Here is a 13,871-nt window from a genome sequence, read left to right on the forward strand (position 1 = left end):
CTTGTTTGCGGGACTTGATGTGGCGCTCCCTTCTGACTGGCTGACGCGTTGTGACGTATCGGCCAATGAGCGTAGAGAAGCGCAGGAAACAGGAAATGATCCAAACTCACCATGAAACGAGCGCACCAAATTATTTTGAATGGGTTGTGATGAAATGACGCTTTAAGGTATTACTTTGGAATTGAAATGGCCACTTTAGTGTTGGACAACGGAGCCTACACGGCAAAAATTGGATACAGCTTGGAGGACGTCAGGTGAGCCGTTACAGGTTAGCTTTTGTTAGCACGCGCCGCGTTTTAGTTTCCGAGCAGAGACTCCTTCAAACATTCACCCAACGTGCTGATGAATGCAGCGAGTGTGAGCGGAATCTTCCAGTCATCACTCGAGTAGAACATTTTTTATATGCGACACTACAAAGAGATCTTAAAGCAATTTGAGTCAAGTCAGATTTATCCATAGCGCTCGTGGAGAAATATTAACGACGTTCCCTGATACTACTTGCTAAAATGCTGAGAGCTCTCGTGTCCGTTTTTGCTTTCCAGCGTCATTCCCAATTGCCAGTTTCGCTCCAAGACCTCCCGGATGAAAACGTTCACCGCCAACCAGCTGGATGAGATCAAAGATCCCTCGGCACTCTTCTACATCCTGCCCTTCCAGAAGGTCAAGGCGTCCCCACCCTCACTCCTTGCTTTCCTGCTAGCAACAGGACAGAATCATGACATGCACAGAGATGATGACCACCCTCTTCCCTCCTCAGGGCTACCTGGTCAACTGGGACGTCCAGAGGAAAGTTTGGGATCATTTGTTTGGCAAAGAAATGTTCAAGGTGGGCTCATTTACCCGCCCAGCGCGTTTCTCTTCTTCACGCACTTCTTGCGTGGTTCACGTCATCTTAGGGGGTTGTCTCCAGGTGGACTTTGCAGACAGCAGCATCATCATCAGTGAGCCTTACTTCAACTTCACGTCCATCCAGGAGTCCATGAACGAGATCCTGTTTGAGGAGTACCGCTTCCAGTCGGCTCTCAGGATCAATGGTGAGTGTGGACGGCGGCCGCCGGACGCTCTTTGCCTGTGTTGACGCTCTTTGTCGCTCAGCGGGCTCCCTGAGCGCTCGCCGATACTTCCGCTCGGAACCTTACGAGCTGTGCTGCCTGGTGGTGGACAGCGGCTTCTCCTTCACGCACATCGCTCCCTACTGCCGCGGCAGCAGAATGAAAGACGCCATCCGCAGGTGAGTGATGGGTAATAAATTTAGATACATTTCCCAAACAGAGCAGAGATCCGTCCATTCCGCCATTCCCCCCCCCCCCCCCCCCCCCCCCCCCCCACACACACACACACACCTGACTTGCTCATTTGAGGATTTTTTTGGGGGGTATTCTGAATTATTGTAACTTGAATTGTTTGTGTTGTGATGATGATGATGTTGTCCTTCTGTTAGGATTAACGTAGGAGGGAAGCTGCTGACCAATCACCTGAAAGAAATCATCTCTTATCGGTAAGGCTGCCTGAATCAAGTGCAACGACTCGTCAGTCGGGTTGCCGAGCCGAGCCGAGCCGAGCGTGCCTCTTTGCAGGCAGCTGCACGTGATGGACGAGACCCACGTGATCAACCAGGTGAAGGAGGACGTATGCTTTGTGTCCCAGGATTTCTACCGGGACATGGCCGTCGCACAGTAAGTCGGCCTCACGTTTTCTCTGAGCTCACGCCAATGCGGCGAGCGGAAGGTGAACCAACGTGTGCACGGCTGCTTCCAGGCTGAAGGGTCTGGACAACACGGTGATGAGGGACTACGTGCTGCCCGATTTCAGCGGCATCAAAAAGGGCTTCTGCAAGGTGAGCGGGCGCTCTCGTCCGCTGCGGCGTCGGCGCTCGACCTCAACCGCTTTTGCGTCGTCCGCCAGCCGGCCGAGCAGGTGGTGCAGAGCGGCAAGTACAAGACGGGCGAGCAGATCCTCAGGCTGGCCAACGAGCGCTTCGCTGTTCCCGAAATCCTCTTCCACCCTTCCGACGTCGGCATCCAGGAGATGGGCATTCCCGAGGCCATCGTGGACTCGGTCCGCTCTCTGTCTCAAGGTCTTGCTCGCTTCCGGCTCCGCCTCCTGGGAAAGGAGGGCGCGTTTGAGGCGTTGAGCAAGGCTCCAACGGGCATTCTGCGTGTGTATGTGCGCAGACATGCAGCCTCACATGTACGGCAACATCATCCTGACTGGAGGCAACGTTTTGTTTCCGGGCTTCCGGGAGCGCCTGGAAGCTGAACTTCGCGCTCTGGTTCCCGCTCACGTTCCCGTCAAGGTCACGCTGCCCGACAAGTGAGTTGCGCTGCTCGTCCTTACGCATTTCATTCGAGTTCACGTGGCTGGCGCCAGATTTCCTTTCTGTGCGATAGGCTGAGATTTTATGACTGACTTGTGTGGTTTTTCTTTGGCAATAGTCCCATCACGTACGCGTGGGAAGGAGGGAAGCTGCTGGCAAACGACCCCGACTACGAGGAGATGGTGGTCACGCGCGACGATTACGAAGAGAACGGACATTTTGTTTGCGAAGAAAAGTTTGACATCTGAGCTGCCATTTTGTGCTTCCACAGCCAAACGACAGGCAAACAAGTCAACGGTTGATTGAAAGCACCTTTGCTGCTTGGACAACACCATTTACATGTTGCCACGGCGTATCTTAATATCCATTGCCTATGAAGGTGTCCTTCAGGAAGACATTTTTTAAAATGTATTTATGAAATTGATTGTTTTTTTACACTCTTACTGAAAACTCTTGAATGAAATCACATTAATTCAACATGTCCATATTTTATTTTGGTCAATAAAATTTGCGGCGTACTTCCGTGATTGTTATTATCACAGTGGCAAAAAAACCATGAAGTCTTTTTTCCATCATAGTTTTTAAAAATATTTAATGTGTCATGGGACAGTAAAAATCTTGATTTACCCTATTACCATTTGGGTATGAAAACATGATTCATAAAACACAAACGTATACAGTTTTTGTTGTGTTTATTTTTATTTGATTTGTTAGCAAAATATTCCGCTTGTTGGTCATTTCAGGGTGACTCAACATTGAAAGACCGTACTCGAAGCGTCTTCTGGCGGGAGGCAGGTGGAGGCAGGTGGCTTCATTTACTGGCTCGGCTTACTGCAAACTGCGCTCCAAAGCCGCCCAGCATCAAAGTTCGATTTTAAGCGTTGCGTTAGGACAAAAGCGACCAAAAAAAGTTACATTTCACAGGTTCAGTTGACATTTATCCCGCCATTAGCACCGCTCGCCTAGCTAGCATTAGCCGCCGCTAACGTTAGCTGAGCGAACTTCTCGAAAATGTCGACCGGCAAACGAATGAAGAAGAAGCAGCTCTCCGAAGAAGCAATGAGTAAAGTCTTTGACTTTTCTCCAGTTGCCAAGAAGAAAGCGCTTCCCTGCGGCTCAGAAGACGACCTCGGAGAAGGTAAATGTGCTTTACACCTGCTGCTCACAAACATTTGGTCCCTTTTTTCGTTTTCCTTCCAAATAGCCTCAGAGGAGAAAACTCCAAGTCAGGACAAAGCTCCATCGAGGAAAAGAGCTGCTGACGACTTTAAAGATGAAGACACTGGAGTCCCTGTTGGGTAGTTAGAGAATTTGCTCCATTTATTCCCCATTATTTCATCTTTTCATTACTTTTGAAAACGATTTGCTAATGAACTCAATCTTGATTGCGTAGGGTTGAAGTTCACAGCATGTTGGAGCGCTTTGGGGGTAAGAAAAGCATTTTCAGTCATTTCAGTGGTCAACACTTGCTCATACGTATTTCATCTGCGCTCAGCCTGTTATAGGTTGAAAAATGATATTCATTCATGATATTCTATAAACGATCAATGTGGTGTGTGCGAATGCAGCCGACATCAACAAGGTGATGCTCACCAAGCGCAAGCGTCTGGAAAGTCTGACCAAGACTTACATGAATGGAGGGCAGCAGAAAATGGAGCAACTGTGGAACAACTACCACAAACAGAGGTTTGACAATATGAGCCTCACCCCCCAACCAGACGTTGTCATCCAACCACATCTGGGTGCTTCTGTCGTGCGCGTGTGCAGGCAGAAGATGACTCAGGACTATTCTCAGCAATTGTCGTCGGTTTTGGACCAATGGCAGCTGGAAATGCAGCAAATCAAGGACCAGGAGGAGAAGTTCAATGTAGGCCAGCGCACACTCAACATATGAGACATGTAAATAAAATGAAAAGTTCAAAATAGGACTAAATGTCACATTGTCAAAATGCCATGAATCAAAACAATTTCAAAGGCTCTTCGATATTTTCTTGGCTCACGCAGTTCTCCATTCCATGTGACATGTCGGGTGTGTACGTGTGTTCAGAATCTGATACGCCAGCAGCAGAAGGTGGTCCAGCAGAGCAAAATTCTTCAGACGCAGAAAATAGAGGCCCTGCAAGAGCTCTTCAAGAACTTTGTCAAGGTCAAACCAACAGCTTTGCACCTTCTTCTTTTGTAATTTGGCGACGTTGGTCTTGTTCATTTCATTCAATGACCTCCTCAGCCGCGGGAACTTTCAACACATTTGCTTCAAGGCAGCTCAGATTGTTGAAAAGGAAGCAAGTGGCACGTTGAAACGCTTGAAGGAAGTCTTGTTCTTCTTTTTGCTTTTTGTTGGTGGCATTGGGCGTGAGCAGAACATGGAAGAGATGGAGAAGAACCAAGAGGAAGTCCTGCATCGGGCGCAGCAAGAGCTAAGGAAGGAGATGGCCACCATGCAGAAGAAGATCCTCATGGACACCGTGAGTCGAGTCGAGCCGAGCCGAGTCGAGTCCTCGCGCTGACTGCCGCGTGAACCCATCTTTAATTTTGTCCTTTTGCAGCAACAACAGGAAATGGCGACCGTGCGCAAGTCCCTGCAGACCATGCTTTTCTAGACTCTCATCGCAGTTTGCCCAAGTTCCCAGCCTCATCTTTTTTCTATTTGAACACTCACGTTCCTTCACCTTCTGTTCACTGTTGTAAAGATGAGGTAAAGCGCTTGAGAGTTGTTTTTTGTTGCTCAAGCCACCTCTAGGGGGCACTGTTGTAATTCCGATGTTTAAGAAAAAGTACAAACGTTTCAAGAAGTTTATTGGCCATGTTAGGGCATCATCCAGTTTTAGGGAATTAAAAAACGATTCAACTGTTTGGGCAGCATCCAGTTTTAGGGAATTAAAAAAAACGATTCAAATGTTTCATCCTGTTTTAGGGAATAAAACCTATTCAACCTCAACTTCATTTGTTGCCATTTTCCTGTGATTCCTTACTTCACTGACAGCTTTTTTTTTCTTTTTTTTTTAATTAAATAACAGGTCAAGTTTTCACAGCAATTCAGTCTTAGGAGGCCTGCTTTTCGTATGTTCACTCGTGTCTCGTCTCCCTTGTTGGCAGTCAGTCAAAGAATAAAGATGAGTTTGTTACTTCTACCACAGTCTTAATAACAATGATAACATGTTATAACCGTACGTGTAACTAACTACCTTTGGAAGAGCGGATGTTGGAGCGTTACACAGACGGAACCATTCATGTGTCGTGTGTTCGTGGAGGAGCACATTAAGCTGTTGCACACGTTCAAACTCCAACCGACTAGTTAGCGTTTATGACGAGTCGATGAAAGGATCATGATGTGCCAGCGGAGAACATTTTAAAATATTCTAAACCTTCGGGCAGTTTATGGGCTGAAAAAGACATTTTTACTTCCTGTCTGGACCTGGTAAACTGGTTATTTATGTATATATATTCTTGCTTTTCACTCTAAACATTCGGGAGTAAACGTATAAATCGTTTTCTAAATCCACCAATTCGATCAGCGTTGGCAAGTATCACATTTAGACCGATTTAAATGTTGTTGATTCGGACATTTCATTACTTTCGCTTTCTCGCGATGCTAACAATGTTAGCCGCTCGTACCTTCGCCTTGATTGAAAGATTGAAAGTGCTTTCGGGGAAGAACGGCGCCGTCACACTTGATGAAATGACTGGGTCGAAAAGTCAGCTGGAATCCCGAAAGGGGGGGGGGGGCTATATCAGCAAAACAGTTTAAGCAATATTCCGAGAGATAAAAAGAGAAAGTGACGTTCTTTAAGGAAGATCAGAAGGTTCATGACGCATCGTTTGACGTGTTGTTTTCACGATTTCAAGAGATTGTGGCTTCGTCTCGTAAGAAAAGAAACAAAAAGTAACGCACAAAGTGTTGCGTGCAGATATGGCTATATCAGCAAAACGGTTTAAGCAATATTCCGAGAGATAAAAAGAGAAAGTGACGTTCTTTAAGGAAGATCAGAAGGTTCGTGACGCATCGTTTGACGTGTTGTTTTCACGATCTGTTCTGGTGGACGCTGAGCTGTCAGCAGCATCTTGTTTGACACAACCGTCCGTCATCTCGCCCCTGACCCAGCCGTAATCCTTCTGTTCTGTTGTACAAGATAAGAATAAGCAAGGCAAAGCAGCAAGCATACTGAACAGTAACATTATGAATAAGTACTCATTAGAGAACGCATGATAACATATATATACAATTTTTCTAACATTCGCTGTCACTTAACTTGAACCTTGTCACCGAGTATGGGTGATGTTTGCGATTTAGCGAATGGAGTCTCCGTTCACGTCCGACTGCGGCGGTTCTGAAGACGACCGACTGGACCGAGCTTTCCTCGTGGACCAGATGTCGCTTGTCATCCCAGAGACGCCCAGGTAGGCATCGCCACCTGCTCAGCACGATCAAAACAACCAAGGAAAACGGACGAGCCCTCCCTGTCTTAATGGTTGTTGTTGTTGTTGTTGTTGTTTGTATTGTTTCTAATTGTTCCTGGTCAGCCCGCTTCGAAGCGAGACCAGGCGATCCGCGAGTCTTGCAGAGGATGCGTCCAGCTCGGTGAGTCAATAACGTCTGTTTGCTCGCTCCGGTCATCACATCCAAATCGATTCCTCGTACCAGAATTGACAGTCGCGGCGTCTCCTCGCCGCTCCGCAGGTGATGACGGGCCTTTCAGCAGCGCGGGTGAAACATTGGCCTGGCGAGTCCAGGCCAACTAAACGCAGAAAGGTGGCGAGGGCGTCACCGGAACATGGCTCTGTGGCCGTCTCTTCTCGAACGCTGTCTCCCGACGAAGACTGGCTGGACACCTCCTCGTCTTCCTCGTCCTGGTCAACTTTAGCCGCGTCGTCGTCCTCCTCATCCACCTCCTCCCCCTCCCGCGTAACGCCGGCGGTCGACATGCCGTCAAACTCATTGTCCTTCCTGACGGCGGCGGAGAAGAGGTGGCTGAAAGACGAGTGTGGCGATGTCTCAACAGGTAAAGGGTGACGTCGTGAAATGTTTTGGGAAAATCCTTCAGGCACTTCTTTTATGCTCGCCATGCCAATTGGAGTCCTTTTCACTTTTGCATGCAGCGGTAGCGGAACATGAGGTGGTCCTCATCGACGACGATGACGACGACATCCAGATGGTTTGCGCGGCACAGATGGAAGAAGATGAAGCGTTTGCACGAAGCCTGCAGGTGGGCGTGGCCTTTTCTCGTGTGACCTGGCCATGTCATCACCGGCTCACTCCGGACTTCCTGTTTGCATGCACAGGCTCAGTTTGACCAAGAGGAGGCGCAGTTGCACCATCATCATCAAAGGGTAATGAATGAATCCTCGTTTGGCCAATCAAGCGAAATGCGAGCGTTTTGGGAAATGGGCACCAACCGGCCGTCGACTCTGTCCGCAGCCCCGCCGCACTCGCGCCGACCGGTCGTCGCCGCCAAGCAGGGGCCGCCGTTGGAGGACCGAGGACGACTTCTCCGAGGACGACTCCTCCGAGGACAACTCCTCCGAGGACGACTACGAGGTGAGTGTGCGCCGGGCCGATGCCGGTGTGATTGGCGTTTTTGCTGAGCGTGCATGCGTGCGTGTGTGCACTTGGCCCGCAGGCGCTCCTGGCGCTGGAGGAGCAGCAAGGCGCCGTGGTGTCCAAGAAGCTGACACGGGACCACGTCCTGCGCTTCCCCATCAAGCGCTTCCAGTCGGGCGCCGGCAACGCCGGGTGAGTGGCGGCAACGACGTCCGGCAGGTCGGCCGTGCTCATGTGCAGTTGGTCCCGGCAGGTGTCAGATCTGCTTTGGCGACTACGACGACGGCGAGCATCTTAGGATGCTGCCGTGTTTCCACGACTACCACGTGGCCTGCATCGACCGCTGGCTGCAGGTGAGCTGCCGCTTGTCTTGTTTTGCGACTTGCTTTGTTAAATGGGCTCCGCCTCCCCTTTCATCACACGCACCAGAAAAAGCGAAAAAAGGATGGATTACAATCATGCGGTTGCTTTCATATCAGGAGAAGTCAGTTACGCTAAGCAGAGGTGCTTCGGGAAAGCTATGAAAGAAAATTGATGTTGTTGTTTGTCGTCGTCAGGACAACACCACCTGCCCCATATGTAGAGTCGACCTGGCCGACCTTTGACCTCTGCTATCTTGAACTCGTGTCTTTTCTTTCTAAATAAAAACTCTATCTTTATTGACTTAAAATAGACCCCGCCTCTTTTAAGTCAAAACTAAATCATTGCTCATATGCGCAAGTGTGCCAATAAAGTTGCAGTCGATATGCTGATCACATGACAAGTTTTAATGAGCATCAACACGAAATGCGTTTTCAGTAGTTGGTCTTGAGACGAAGGTTTTCCTCCCTGAGCCGCTGGTTCTCCTGCAGCAGTGCCTCGTTGGCCGTGTGCTGCGCCGACATCAGCGCGTTGAACTCGTTCTGCAAGACACGCGCACGCATGGCTCATACGACTCGCTCCCGTTGCCGCCGCCGTCGTGGCAGTGCTCGCTCACCAGCTGGATGCAAAACTGGCGAATCATCTCCACCTGGAGGTTGATGATGTCCCGGTGGCACGCGTCTCTGCACCAAGTGACACACAAGACACAGCGAGTCACGTGACGTGCAAAAAGGCAGGAAGCCGAGTGGTCTCGCTGACCTGAGTTCATCCAGCGATTGGTGGATGATGTTGGTGATGGCGTTCATCTGGATGCTGCTGAAGGGCGCCGTCGCACCACTGGCTGCCTCGGTCTGGCCTGAACACCACAGAGGAAGAAGAGCGGGCGGGCGGGCGCCCGGCCATCAGCCCCGCCCACTGCCACCACCCATCTAATGAAGGCCGTACCTGCGGAGGTTGCAGGCGGGGCCCCGAGAACGGGCGAATCGTAATCGAGCTGCGCTTGAACGCCATTGGCTCTCTTCACGTTCAGCTCGGGAGTGAAGGCAGAGGCCGCCGGGTGCCTGCGATTGGTCGGCTGGGATGAGTCGGGCAGAGCCTGAACCTTGCCCTCCAGGTTGGGGGAGGAGCTGCTCGTTTCCCCCGCCTGCCAAACAAATCTATGTTCACAACTTCCTGTTTACATGTGTTGAGAAGGCGCCATGGTGAAGTCACCACTTTGTCGGGGTCACCGGCTTGGACCGGCGGCTCCTCCTTGATGGAGGGCGTCTGGTAGGCTGAAGTTGGGCGCAAGAGTCGTCCCGCCGACGTCCTCCCGGTGACGACGTCGAACGTCTCATCTCGGAGCGGCGAGAACATGTCCAGACTGTTGCGGGCGCAGGTAGGAAGCCCCGCCTCTCGACTCGGCAAGGTCACTACGAGAACAACAAGGTTGGCTTTCGTGCGTTCGTGCGAAGAATGCCAAGATGGCGCCACGCACCTTGAGCCGCTCCAAATGTCTCATTGGCGCTACCTCCCGCATCTGTGTGCACATTTGCTTACGTCACGTTGGGCCTCGCTGACGCCCCGCTGCGTGTCGCTACCTTGTCGTAGCGGCGAAAACACATCGAGGCTGCTTCGTCCAACGCTGCTGAACTTGTCTGTGACGGGAAGACGCTCCGCCCCTTGCCGTTCTTCCGCCTGGGCTTCAGCGCTACCTGCTGGAAACAACGCAACCTGGGAATTGAGCTGTGCCTGCGGAACCCAGGCGATGAGAAGGTACCTGCATTTATGGGAGGGGAGGAGCTAAGGGCGGAGCTGACATGACCGCCACACAGTTTGGAGGCGGAGCTCTTGGTGCCAGACACTCTGGATGATGTTTTTCCCGACTGCAGGAAGACAAACGCTGTGGTCAACCCTCGTTCACTGGATCCCGACCGCCCAATGGTGAGTGAGCGGCGCCACCTTGTGTCTGGCGGCGGCGCATTGGAAGCGCAGACTGGTGACGGAGGTGGTGTGCGCCGGCGTCACCCTGGCGGGGGCGCTGCTGTTCCTCAGGTCGTAGCGCAAGATGTCGCCCTGGGCGGAGCCCACTAGCACGCCCGAGCCATCCAGAGTGAAGGTCACCGACGTCAGCGGGCTCTCCGCACGGATACAACGTACCACGCTGACCAAAGGTGCACGCACACACACACACACACACACAGATGTGAATTGTGGCCTAATTTCATCACTTTGCCGCCAAAAGCTAACGGGGAAAGCACAGCCAATGCGAGATGCAGTGGCGGCACCGGCACGAGGCTCACGTCTTGCTGGTGGTGTCGTAGCAGACGATCTTCTTGTCCAAGCCGACGGTGAGCACTAGCAGCTCGCTGGCGGGCGAGAAGGCCACGGCCGAGCCGGGCGCCTTGTGGGCGGCTCGGAAGGCGTGCAGCTCTTTCTGCGTGTTGGCGTCCCACAGCGTAAGCCAGCCGCCGTCCGACACGCTGCCGAGCAGCGAGCGTTTGAGGCACGACAGGCCCAAGTCACGCACCGGCTGATGCCCAATGACAACATGCCGGAGGAAAGACAGGGGGCCAAATGAGACAACAGAGGGAAGGAAAGCAACGTTTTGCCGCCGATGGAGAGGAAGAATGGTGCGCTACCTGCTGGCTGCCGTGTCCGAAGGGGTTGCTGGGCGTGTTGGTGGTGGGACTGTAGAGGACCAGATGGCCGCTGGAGGAACCGGACGCCAGCAGGCTGTCGTTGGCATTGAAGGACACGCACGTCACCTCGTCGGTGTGTTCCTGGGCGCACGACGGCGTCAAGACGAGAGAGCCCAAGACCGAAAGCGAGCGACGGCTTACCGTGAGCGAGCGCAGCAGCTTGGACGTCTTCAGGTCCCAAATGTGGACGCAGTTGTCCAGACCTCCGCTGGCCACAAACTGTGAGGATGAGCTGAGGGTGACGCGCGTCTGGCCTTTCTGCGAGGGACGACACCGGGGCGGCCGTCAGCGAGCAACGGCCAAAAGGATGGCGACGGATTGGCGGCGTGCGCTCACCCCCTGGCCCAGCTCCAGCAGAGGAAGGTGAGGAGACTTCAGACTGGACACGGCCACTTTGTCGCCGCTGCTGCTGGCGCTCACCACGTGCTGATCTGCCAACGGCGTTAAGGAGCAAACGGCGCTCCGAGCGCAATCGGTGACGTGGCTGAGCTCCAAACGCCGCACGCTCGTACCTTTACGCCATTCTCGCCGTCTTGTATTGTTCGTTGGCCACCCGAGGAGGAGAAACGGACACCGACAGCCGGCAACAATCACCGACGACGGCCAAGGATACTGTTTGCCGTCCAGCAGGCCTGCGCCACTGGGTGGCTGCTGATGTGCGGGTTGAACTGCTCCAGTAGCGTCATGGAATCCGCGTCCCAGATCTTCACCGCATCTCCTGTGGACATCAGACGGGTGACGTCGTCCATGGCTGCTGCCCCTGCAGCCGCAACCACAACAAATAGGCTTTCATCAGCTCTTAGTAAGACCCCCCCAGTTGGTCAGGTTGACAGTCAACAGGCTGCATACTTGACAACTGATCGACGAGTGCTCCCTAAAGTGACGTCCGACACAACAACAACAAGGTTTGACAAGTTTGACAGCTTGTTGTTGTATGACAGCTTGGCTTTCTTGGACAAACCACACCCGTTTATGTGACTTTGGAACCCTGAGAAGGCCCAAAATGGCAACAGCACCGCAAACCTGCTCAAGTTTGCCAATGCAAGCTGCTGGCGGCGACGGCTAAGCTAACGGGCGAGCGGCTAACTGGAAACAGCCAACGAGAGAGCTTTCAAGTTTTCTGCCGATCACGGGGGTCTCTTCAACGATACCCAAGTGGCACAAAGTTCATGCTGAGTGTCAAAATGTCCCGCAAAGACCCCCAAAGTGTCAAGCAAACCTTTGCTGCTGCTTCTTTTACTTTGTTTTCTTTTGGCCAAAGTTGACGTGAAACGCTTGAAGAGCAAGCAGCTGCCGCCACTACGGGGAGTGTCGAGGGACAAACTTGAAGTCACTTCGACGCAACAGCTGAAAACTTCACGTTATTAGAAAAACGCAGCTCACTGTTAAATGTATTACTTGTGTATCTTTGTTTTTATTCAATTGTTGTATTTCCTAACACAGAGTATTCACACATTACAAGAGCCATGGGGCAAAAAGCCTCCATTGAAAAGAGCACCCACTTTCACACTTTTGATGTGCTTTCTGGCAATAGATCAACTTCATGTCCAAATATACAGAAAGGGGGTTGGTTTTAAATCGTGTGTCGTTTTTGTCAATATGCCATTTAACAGTTTAACAGGAGTATTTCTACAGTACGCAGTAGAAGAACTTTTCTCAGACTTAACACCGTCTGATCGAAGGGGGCAGCATCGAACCAAATCGTCATCACATCAACAAAGAAGAATTCTCCCGCCCGCCCCCATCCGCTCTTTCCTTAAAGAGTGGCGGGAAGGCGCGCGACTAGTCAGCCGACTTTGTGCGCACTTTTTCAGTTTTTATTTGGCTCCTTCTCGTCTTTCTACCGCTTCAACTTTCACTTTCCGACTTCTTTGTTACTCCTCAACTCTAATCGAAGACAAAATGGTGCGGACGAAAGCGGACAATGTGCCCGCATCTTACAGAAAAGGTGAGCCGCCAAAGCAACCGTGTGATGATTCCGAGTTGCCTCAATGTGCTTTTTGCTAGCCTTGCCATCGACTCAAGTGTTGATCAATGTAATTGTGTAGATGTTTCAAGTTGACTTCAAGTCGCTTGAAGGTCCACCTTGTCAGCCTCCCGCCAAAACACGCGCTTCCAACTCATTCGGTGATGTAAAAGCCATTTGACGGGAGACACATTTGATGTTGTGTTGTCTGTGACGGGCGAAGTGATGTCCATTTTGTGTGCTTTCTGAGATTGCCATGACTGTGATCATTTTGCTTGCAGCTGTGGCAGCTACTGCTCCCAGGAAGTCTCTGGGCTCCAGTGCGCCCAACTCCCCTTCCTCTTCCTCCTACAGTCAAGCGTCCACTCCTGGTCGGTCCGGCAACCCAGCGCACATTCACACTTAGTTTACGTGCAGAAGGCCATACTCAACGTTAGTTGTTTTGCACAATACATTCCCCAGGAAAGAACAAGTACGCCGGAGGAAATCCTGTGTGCGTTCGTCCCACCCCTACTTGGCAGAAGGGTATCGGGGACTTCTTTGGCGGCCCTGGAAGGAAGCCGGAGAAGGAAAACCGGAAGCCCAATGAAGACACTGACGAGGAGGAGGCTGGAGGCAGCGGCGTGTCCAAGACCACCAAAAAGTACGTTGATGCGCAGTTATGTTTTCTTGGATGAGGTTCTGTCCCATCTACTGTGGTGACTCCGTGGCTCTTTTTGTTTGTGTGCGCAGGTCTCGGCCGCTGCCAGCTGAAGAAGAGGACGGAGATGAATGAAGATGGCTGAATGTCAATTGTAAATGTGTATATAAATTGTTGAATTTTATGGATAGTTCATGACTGGTATATTTTTTAATGACAATTGTTCACCAGGTTCATCTGCTTTATTTTGCTCACGAAGTAAAATTTTTGTCATTAAAAATGACTTAGTATTTCGAATGTTCATGTGGTAATGTTAACACATTTTTTTTCTCCATTTAAAACTGATTAAAGTTCGTTATGTGGTAAAA

General features: G+C 51.3%; 5 protein-coding genes and 1 long non-coding RNA gene across 11 annotated transcripts; 4 read left to right on the top strand and 2 right to left on the bottom strand.

The window, feature by feature from the left end:
• Positions 1-33: 33 nt before the first annotated feature.
• Positions 34-2,835, top strand: actr6 (actin related protein 6). 2 transcript variants are annotated; one of them, XM_049723398.1, is made up of 11 exons: positions 34-254; positions 543-660; positions 758-826; positions 911-1,034; positions 1,096-1,231; positions 1,442-1,498; positions 1,578-1,676; positions 1,759-1,837; positions 1,906-2,077; positions 2,175-2,313; positions 2,436-2,835. In XM_049723398.1, exons 1-11 carry the CDS (start codon positions 187-189, stop codon positions 2,563-2,565), a joined length of 1,191 nt encoding a protein of 396 aa, XP_049579355.1. In that variant the 5' UTR covers positions 34-186; the 3' UTR covers positions 2,566-2,835. The 2 variants fall into 2 exon arrangements, with proteins under 2 accessions (XP_049579355.1, XP_049579356.1); XM_049723399.1 differs by having other exon boundaries at positions 59-268.
• Positions 2,836-3,320: 485 nt separating this feature from the next.
• sycp3 (synaptonemal complex protein 3) lies at positions 3,321-5,255 on the top strand. Its single transcript, XM_049723413.1, has 8 exons — positions 3,321-3,455; positions 3,522-3,615; positions 3,711-3,745; positions 3,886-4,003; positions 4,085-4,184; positions 4,365-4,463; positions 4,678-4,782; positions 4,864-5,255. The coding sequence occupies exons 1-8, from the start codon at positions 3,329-3,331 to the stop codon at positions 4,915-4,917; spliced, it is 732 nt and encodes a 243-aa protein (XP_049579370.1). The 5' UTR covers positions 3,321-3,328; the 3' UTR covers positions 4,918-5,255.
• LOC125970784 (uncharacterized) lies at positions 3,612-6,562 on the bottom strand. The gene is made up of 3 exons (XR_007482260.2): positions 5,933-6,562; positions 4,025-4,142; positions 3,612-3,737 (listed from the first exon to the last, which is right to left on the bottom strand). It is a non-coding gene; the product is annotated as an uncharacterized lncRNA (long non-coding RNA).
• si:ch211-59o9.10 (uncharacterized protein LOC561841 homolog) lies at positions 5,554-8,526 on the top strand. Of its 2 annotated transcripts, XM_049723401.2 has the most exons (10): positions 5,556-5,735; positions 6,609-6,715; positions 6,839-6,896; positions 6,996-7,317; positions 7,415-7,521; positions 7,598-7,645; positions 7,734-7,853; positions 7,936-8,048; positions 8,110-8,209; positions 8,414-8,526. In XM_049723401.2, the coding sequence occupies exons 2-10, from the start codon at positions 6,612-6,614 to the stop codon at positions 8,459-8,461; spliced, it is 1,020 nt and encodes a 339-aa protein (XP_049579358.1). In that variant the 5' UTR covers positions 5,556-5,735; positions 6,609-6,611; the 3' UTR covers positions 8,462-8,526. The 2 variants fall into 2 exon arrangements, with proteins under 2 accessions (XP_049579357.1, XP_049579358.1); XM_049723400.2 differs by having other exon boundaries at positions 5,554-5,735; positions 8,110-8,526.
• Positions 8,527-8,602: 76 nt separating this feature from the next.
• nedd1 (NEDD1 gamma-tubulin ring complex targeting factor) lies at positions 8,603-12,254 on the bottom strand. Of its 4 annotated transcripts, none has more exons than XM_049723388.2 (15): positions 12,117-12,254; positions 11,511-11,657; positions 11,234-11,328; positions 11,039-11,155; positions 10,838-10,978; positions 10,499-10,728; positions 10,158-10,359; positions 9,976-10,081; positions 9,797-9,910; positions 9,694-9,735; positions 9,429-9,628; positions 9,162-9,360; positions 8,976-9,072; positions 8,833-8,899; positions 8,603-8,758 (listed from the first exon to the last, which is right to left on the bottom strand). In XM_049723388.2, the coding sequence occupies exons 2-15, from the start codon at positions 11,644-11,646 to the stop codon at positions 8,651-8,653; spliced, it is 1,854 nt and encodes a 617-aa protein (XP_049579345.1). In that variant the 5' UTR covers positions 11,647-11,657; positions 12,117-12,254; the 3' UTR covers positions 8,603-8,650. The 4 variants fall into 4 exon arrangements, with proteins under 4 accessions (XP_049579345.1, XP_049579344.1, XP_049579342.1 ...); XM_049723387.2 differs by having other exon boundaries at positions 9,432-9,628; positions 9,797-9,913; XM_049723385.2 differs by having other exon boundaries at positions 9,797-9,913.
• Positions 12,255-12,631: 377 nt separating this feature from the next.
• pclaf (PCNA clamp associated factor) lies at positions 12,632-13,687 on the top strand. The gene is made up of 4 exons (XM_049723412.2): positions 12,632-12,845; positions 13,145-13,234; positions 13,326-13,506; positions 13,596-13,687. Exons 1-4 carry the CDS (start codon positions 12,800-12,802, stop codon positions 13,636-13,638), a joined length of 360 nt encoding a protein of 119 aa, XP_049579369.1. The 5' UTR covers positions 12,632-12,799; the 3' UTR covers positions 13,639-13,687.
• Positions 13,688-13,871: the final 184 nt, after the last annotated feature.

The sequence above is a fragment of the Syngnathus scovelli genome, chromosome 6, assembly GCF_024217435.2.
Source record: "Syngnathus scovelli strain Florida chromosome 6, RoL_Ssco_1.2, whole genome shotgun sequence".
Classification (NCBI taxonomy): Eukaryota; Metazoa; Chordata; class Actinopteri; order Syngnathiformes; family Syngnathidae; genus Syngnathus; species Syngnathus scovelli.

What these genes read in the sequence shown, in the direction of transcription:
- nedd1 (XM_049723385.2), bottom strand. Translation starts at nt 11,646, where the DNA reads ATGGACGACGTCACCCGTCTGATGTCCACAGGAGATGCGGTGAAGATC. An exon ending in CTCCCCTCCCATAAATGCAG is followed by an intron (nt 9,914 to 9,975) that starts GTACCTTCTCAT and finishes CGTTGTTTCCAG; the next exon opens with CAGGTAGCGCTGAAGCCCAG. An exon ending in CCCGCCTGCAACCTCCGCAG is followed by an intron (nt 9,073 to 9,161) that starts GTACGGCCTTCA and finishes TGTGGTGTTCAG; the next exon opens with GCCAGACCGAGGCAGCCAGT.
- si:ch211-59o9.10 (XM_049723400.2), top strand. Translation starts at nt 6,612, where the DNA reads ATGGAGTCTCCGTTCACGTCCGACTGCGGCGGTTCTGAAGACGACCGA. An exon ending in CGTTTGCACGAAGCCTGCAG is followed by an intron (nt 7,522 to 7,597) that starts GTGGGCGTGGCC and finishes TTGCATGCACAG; the next exon opens with GCTCAGTTTGACCAAGAGGA. An exon ending in TGCACCATCATCATCAAAGG is followed by an intron (nt 7,646 to 7,733) that starts GTAATGAATGAA and finishes CTCTGTCCGCAG; the next exon opens with CCCCGCCGCACTCGCGCCGA.
- sycp3 (XM_049723413.1), top strand. Translation starts at nt 3,329, where the DNA reads ATGTCGACCGGCAAACGAATGAAGAAGAAGCAGCTCTCCGAAGAAGCA. An exon ending in AGAAGACGACCTCGGAGAAG is followed by an intron (nt 3,456 to 3,521) that starts GTAAATGTGCTT and finishes CCTTCCAAATAG; the next exon opens with CCTCAGAGGAGAAAACTCCA. An exon ending in AACAACTACCACAAACAGAG is followed by an intron (nt 4,004 to 4,084) that starts GTTTGACAATAT and finishes GCGCGTGTGCAG; the next exon opens with GCAGAAGATGACTCAGGACT.
- actr6 (XM_049723398.1), top strand. Translation starts at nt 187, where the DNA reads ATGGCCACTTTAGTGTTGGACAACGGAGCCTACACGGCAAAAATTGGA. An exon ending in TACAGCTTGGAGGACGTCAG is followed by an intron (nt 255 to 542) that starts GTGAGCCGTTAC and finishes TTTGCTTTCCAG; the next exon opens with CGTCATTCCCAATTGCCAGT. An exon ending in TCAAAAAGGGCTTCTGCAAG is followed by an intron (nt 1,838 to 1,905) that starts GTGAGCGGGCGC and finishes GTCGTCCGCCAG; the next exon opens with CCGGCCGAGCAGGTGGTGCA.
- pclaf (XM_049723412.2), top strand. Translation starts at nt 12,800, where the DNA reads ATGGTGCGGACGAAAGCGGACAATGTGCCCGCATCTTACAGAAAAG. An exon ending in GCCCGCATCTTACAGAAAAG is followed by an intron (nt 12,846 to 13,144) that starts GTGAGCCGCCAA and finishes TTTTGCTTGCAG; the next exon opens with CTGTGGCAGCTACTGCTCCC. An exon ending in CAGTCAAGCGTCCACTCCTG is followed by an intron (nt 13,235 to 13,325) that starts GTCGGTCCGGCA and finishes TACATTCCCCAG; the next exon opens with GAAAGAACAAGTACGCCGGA.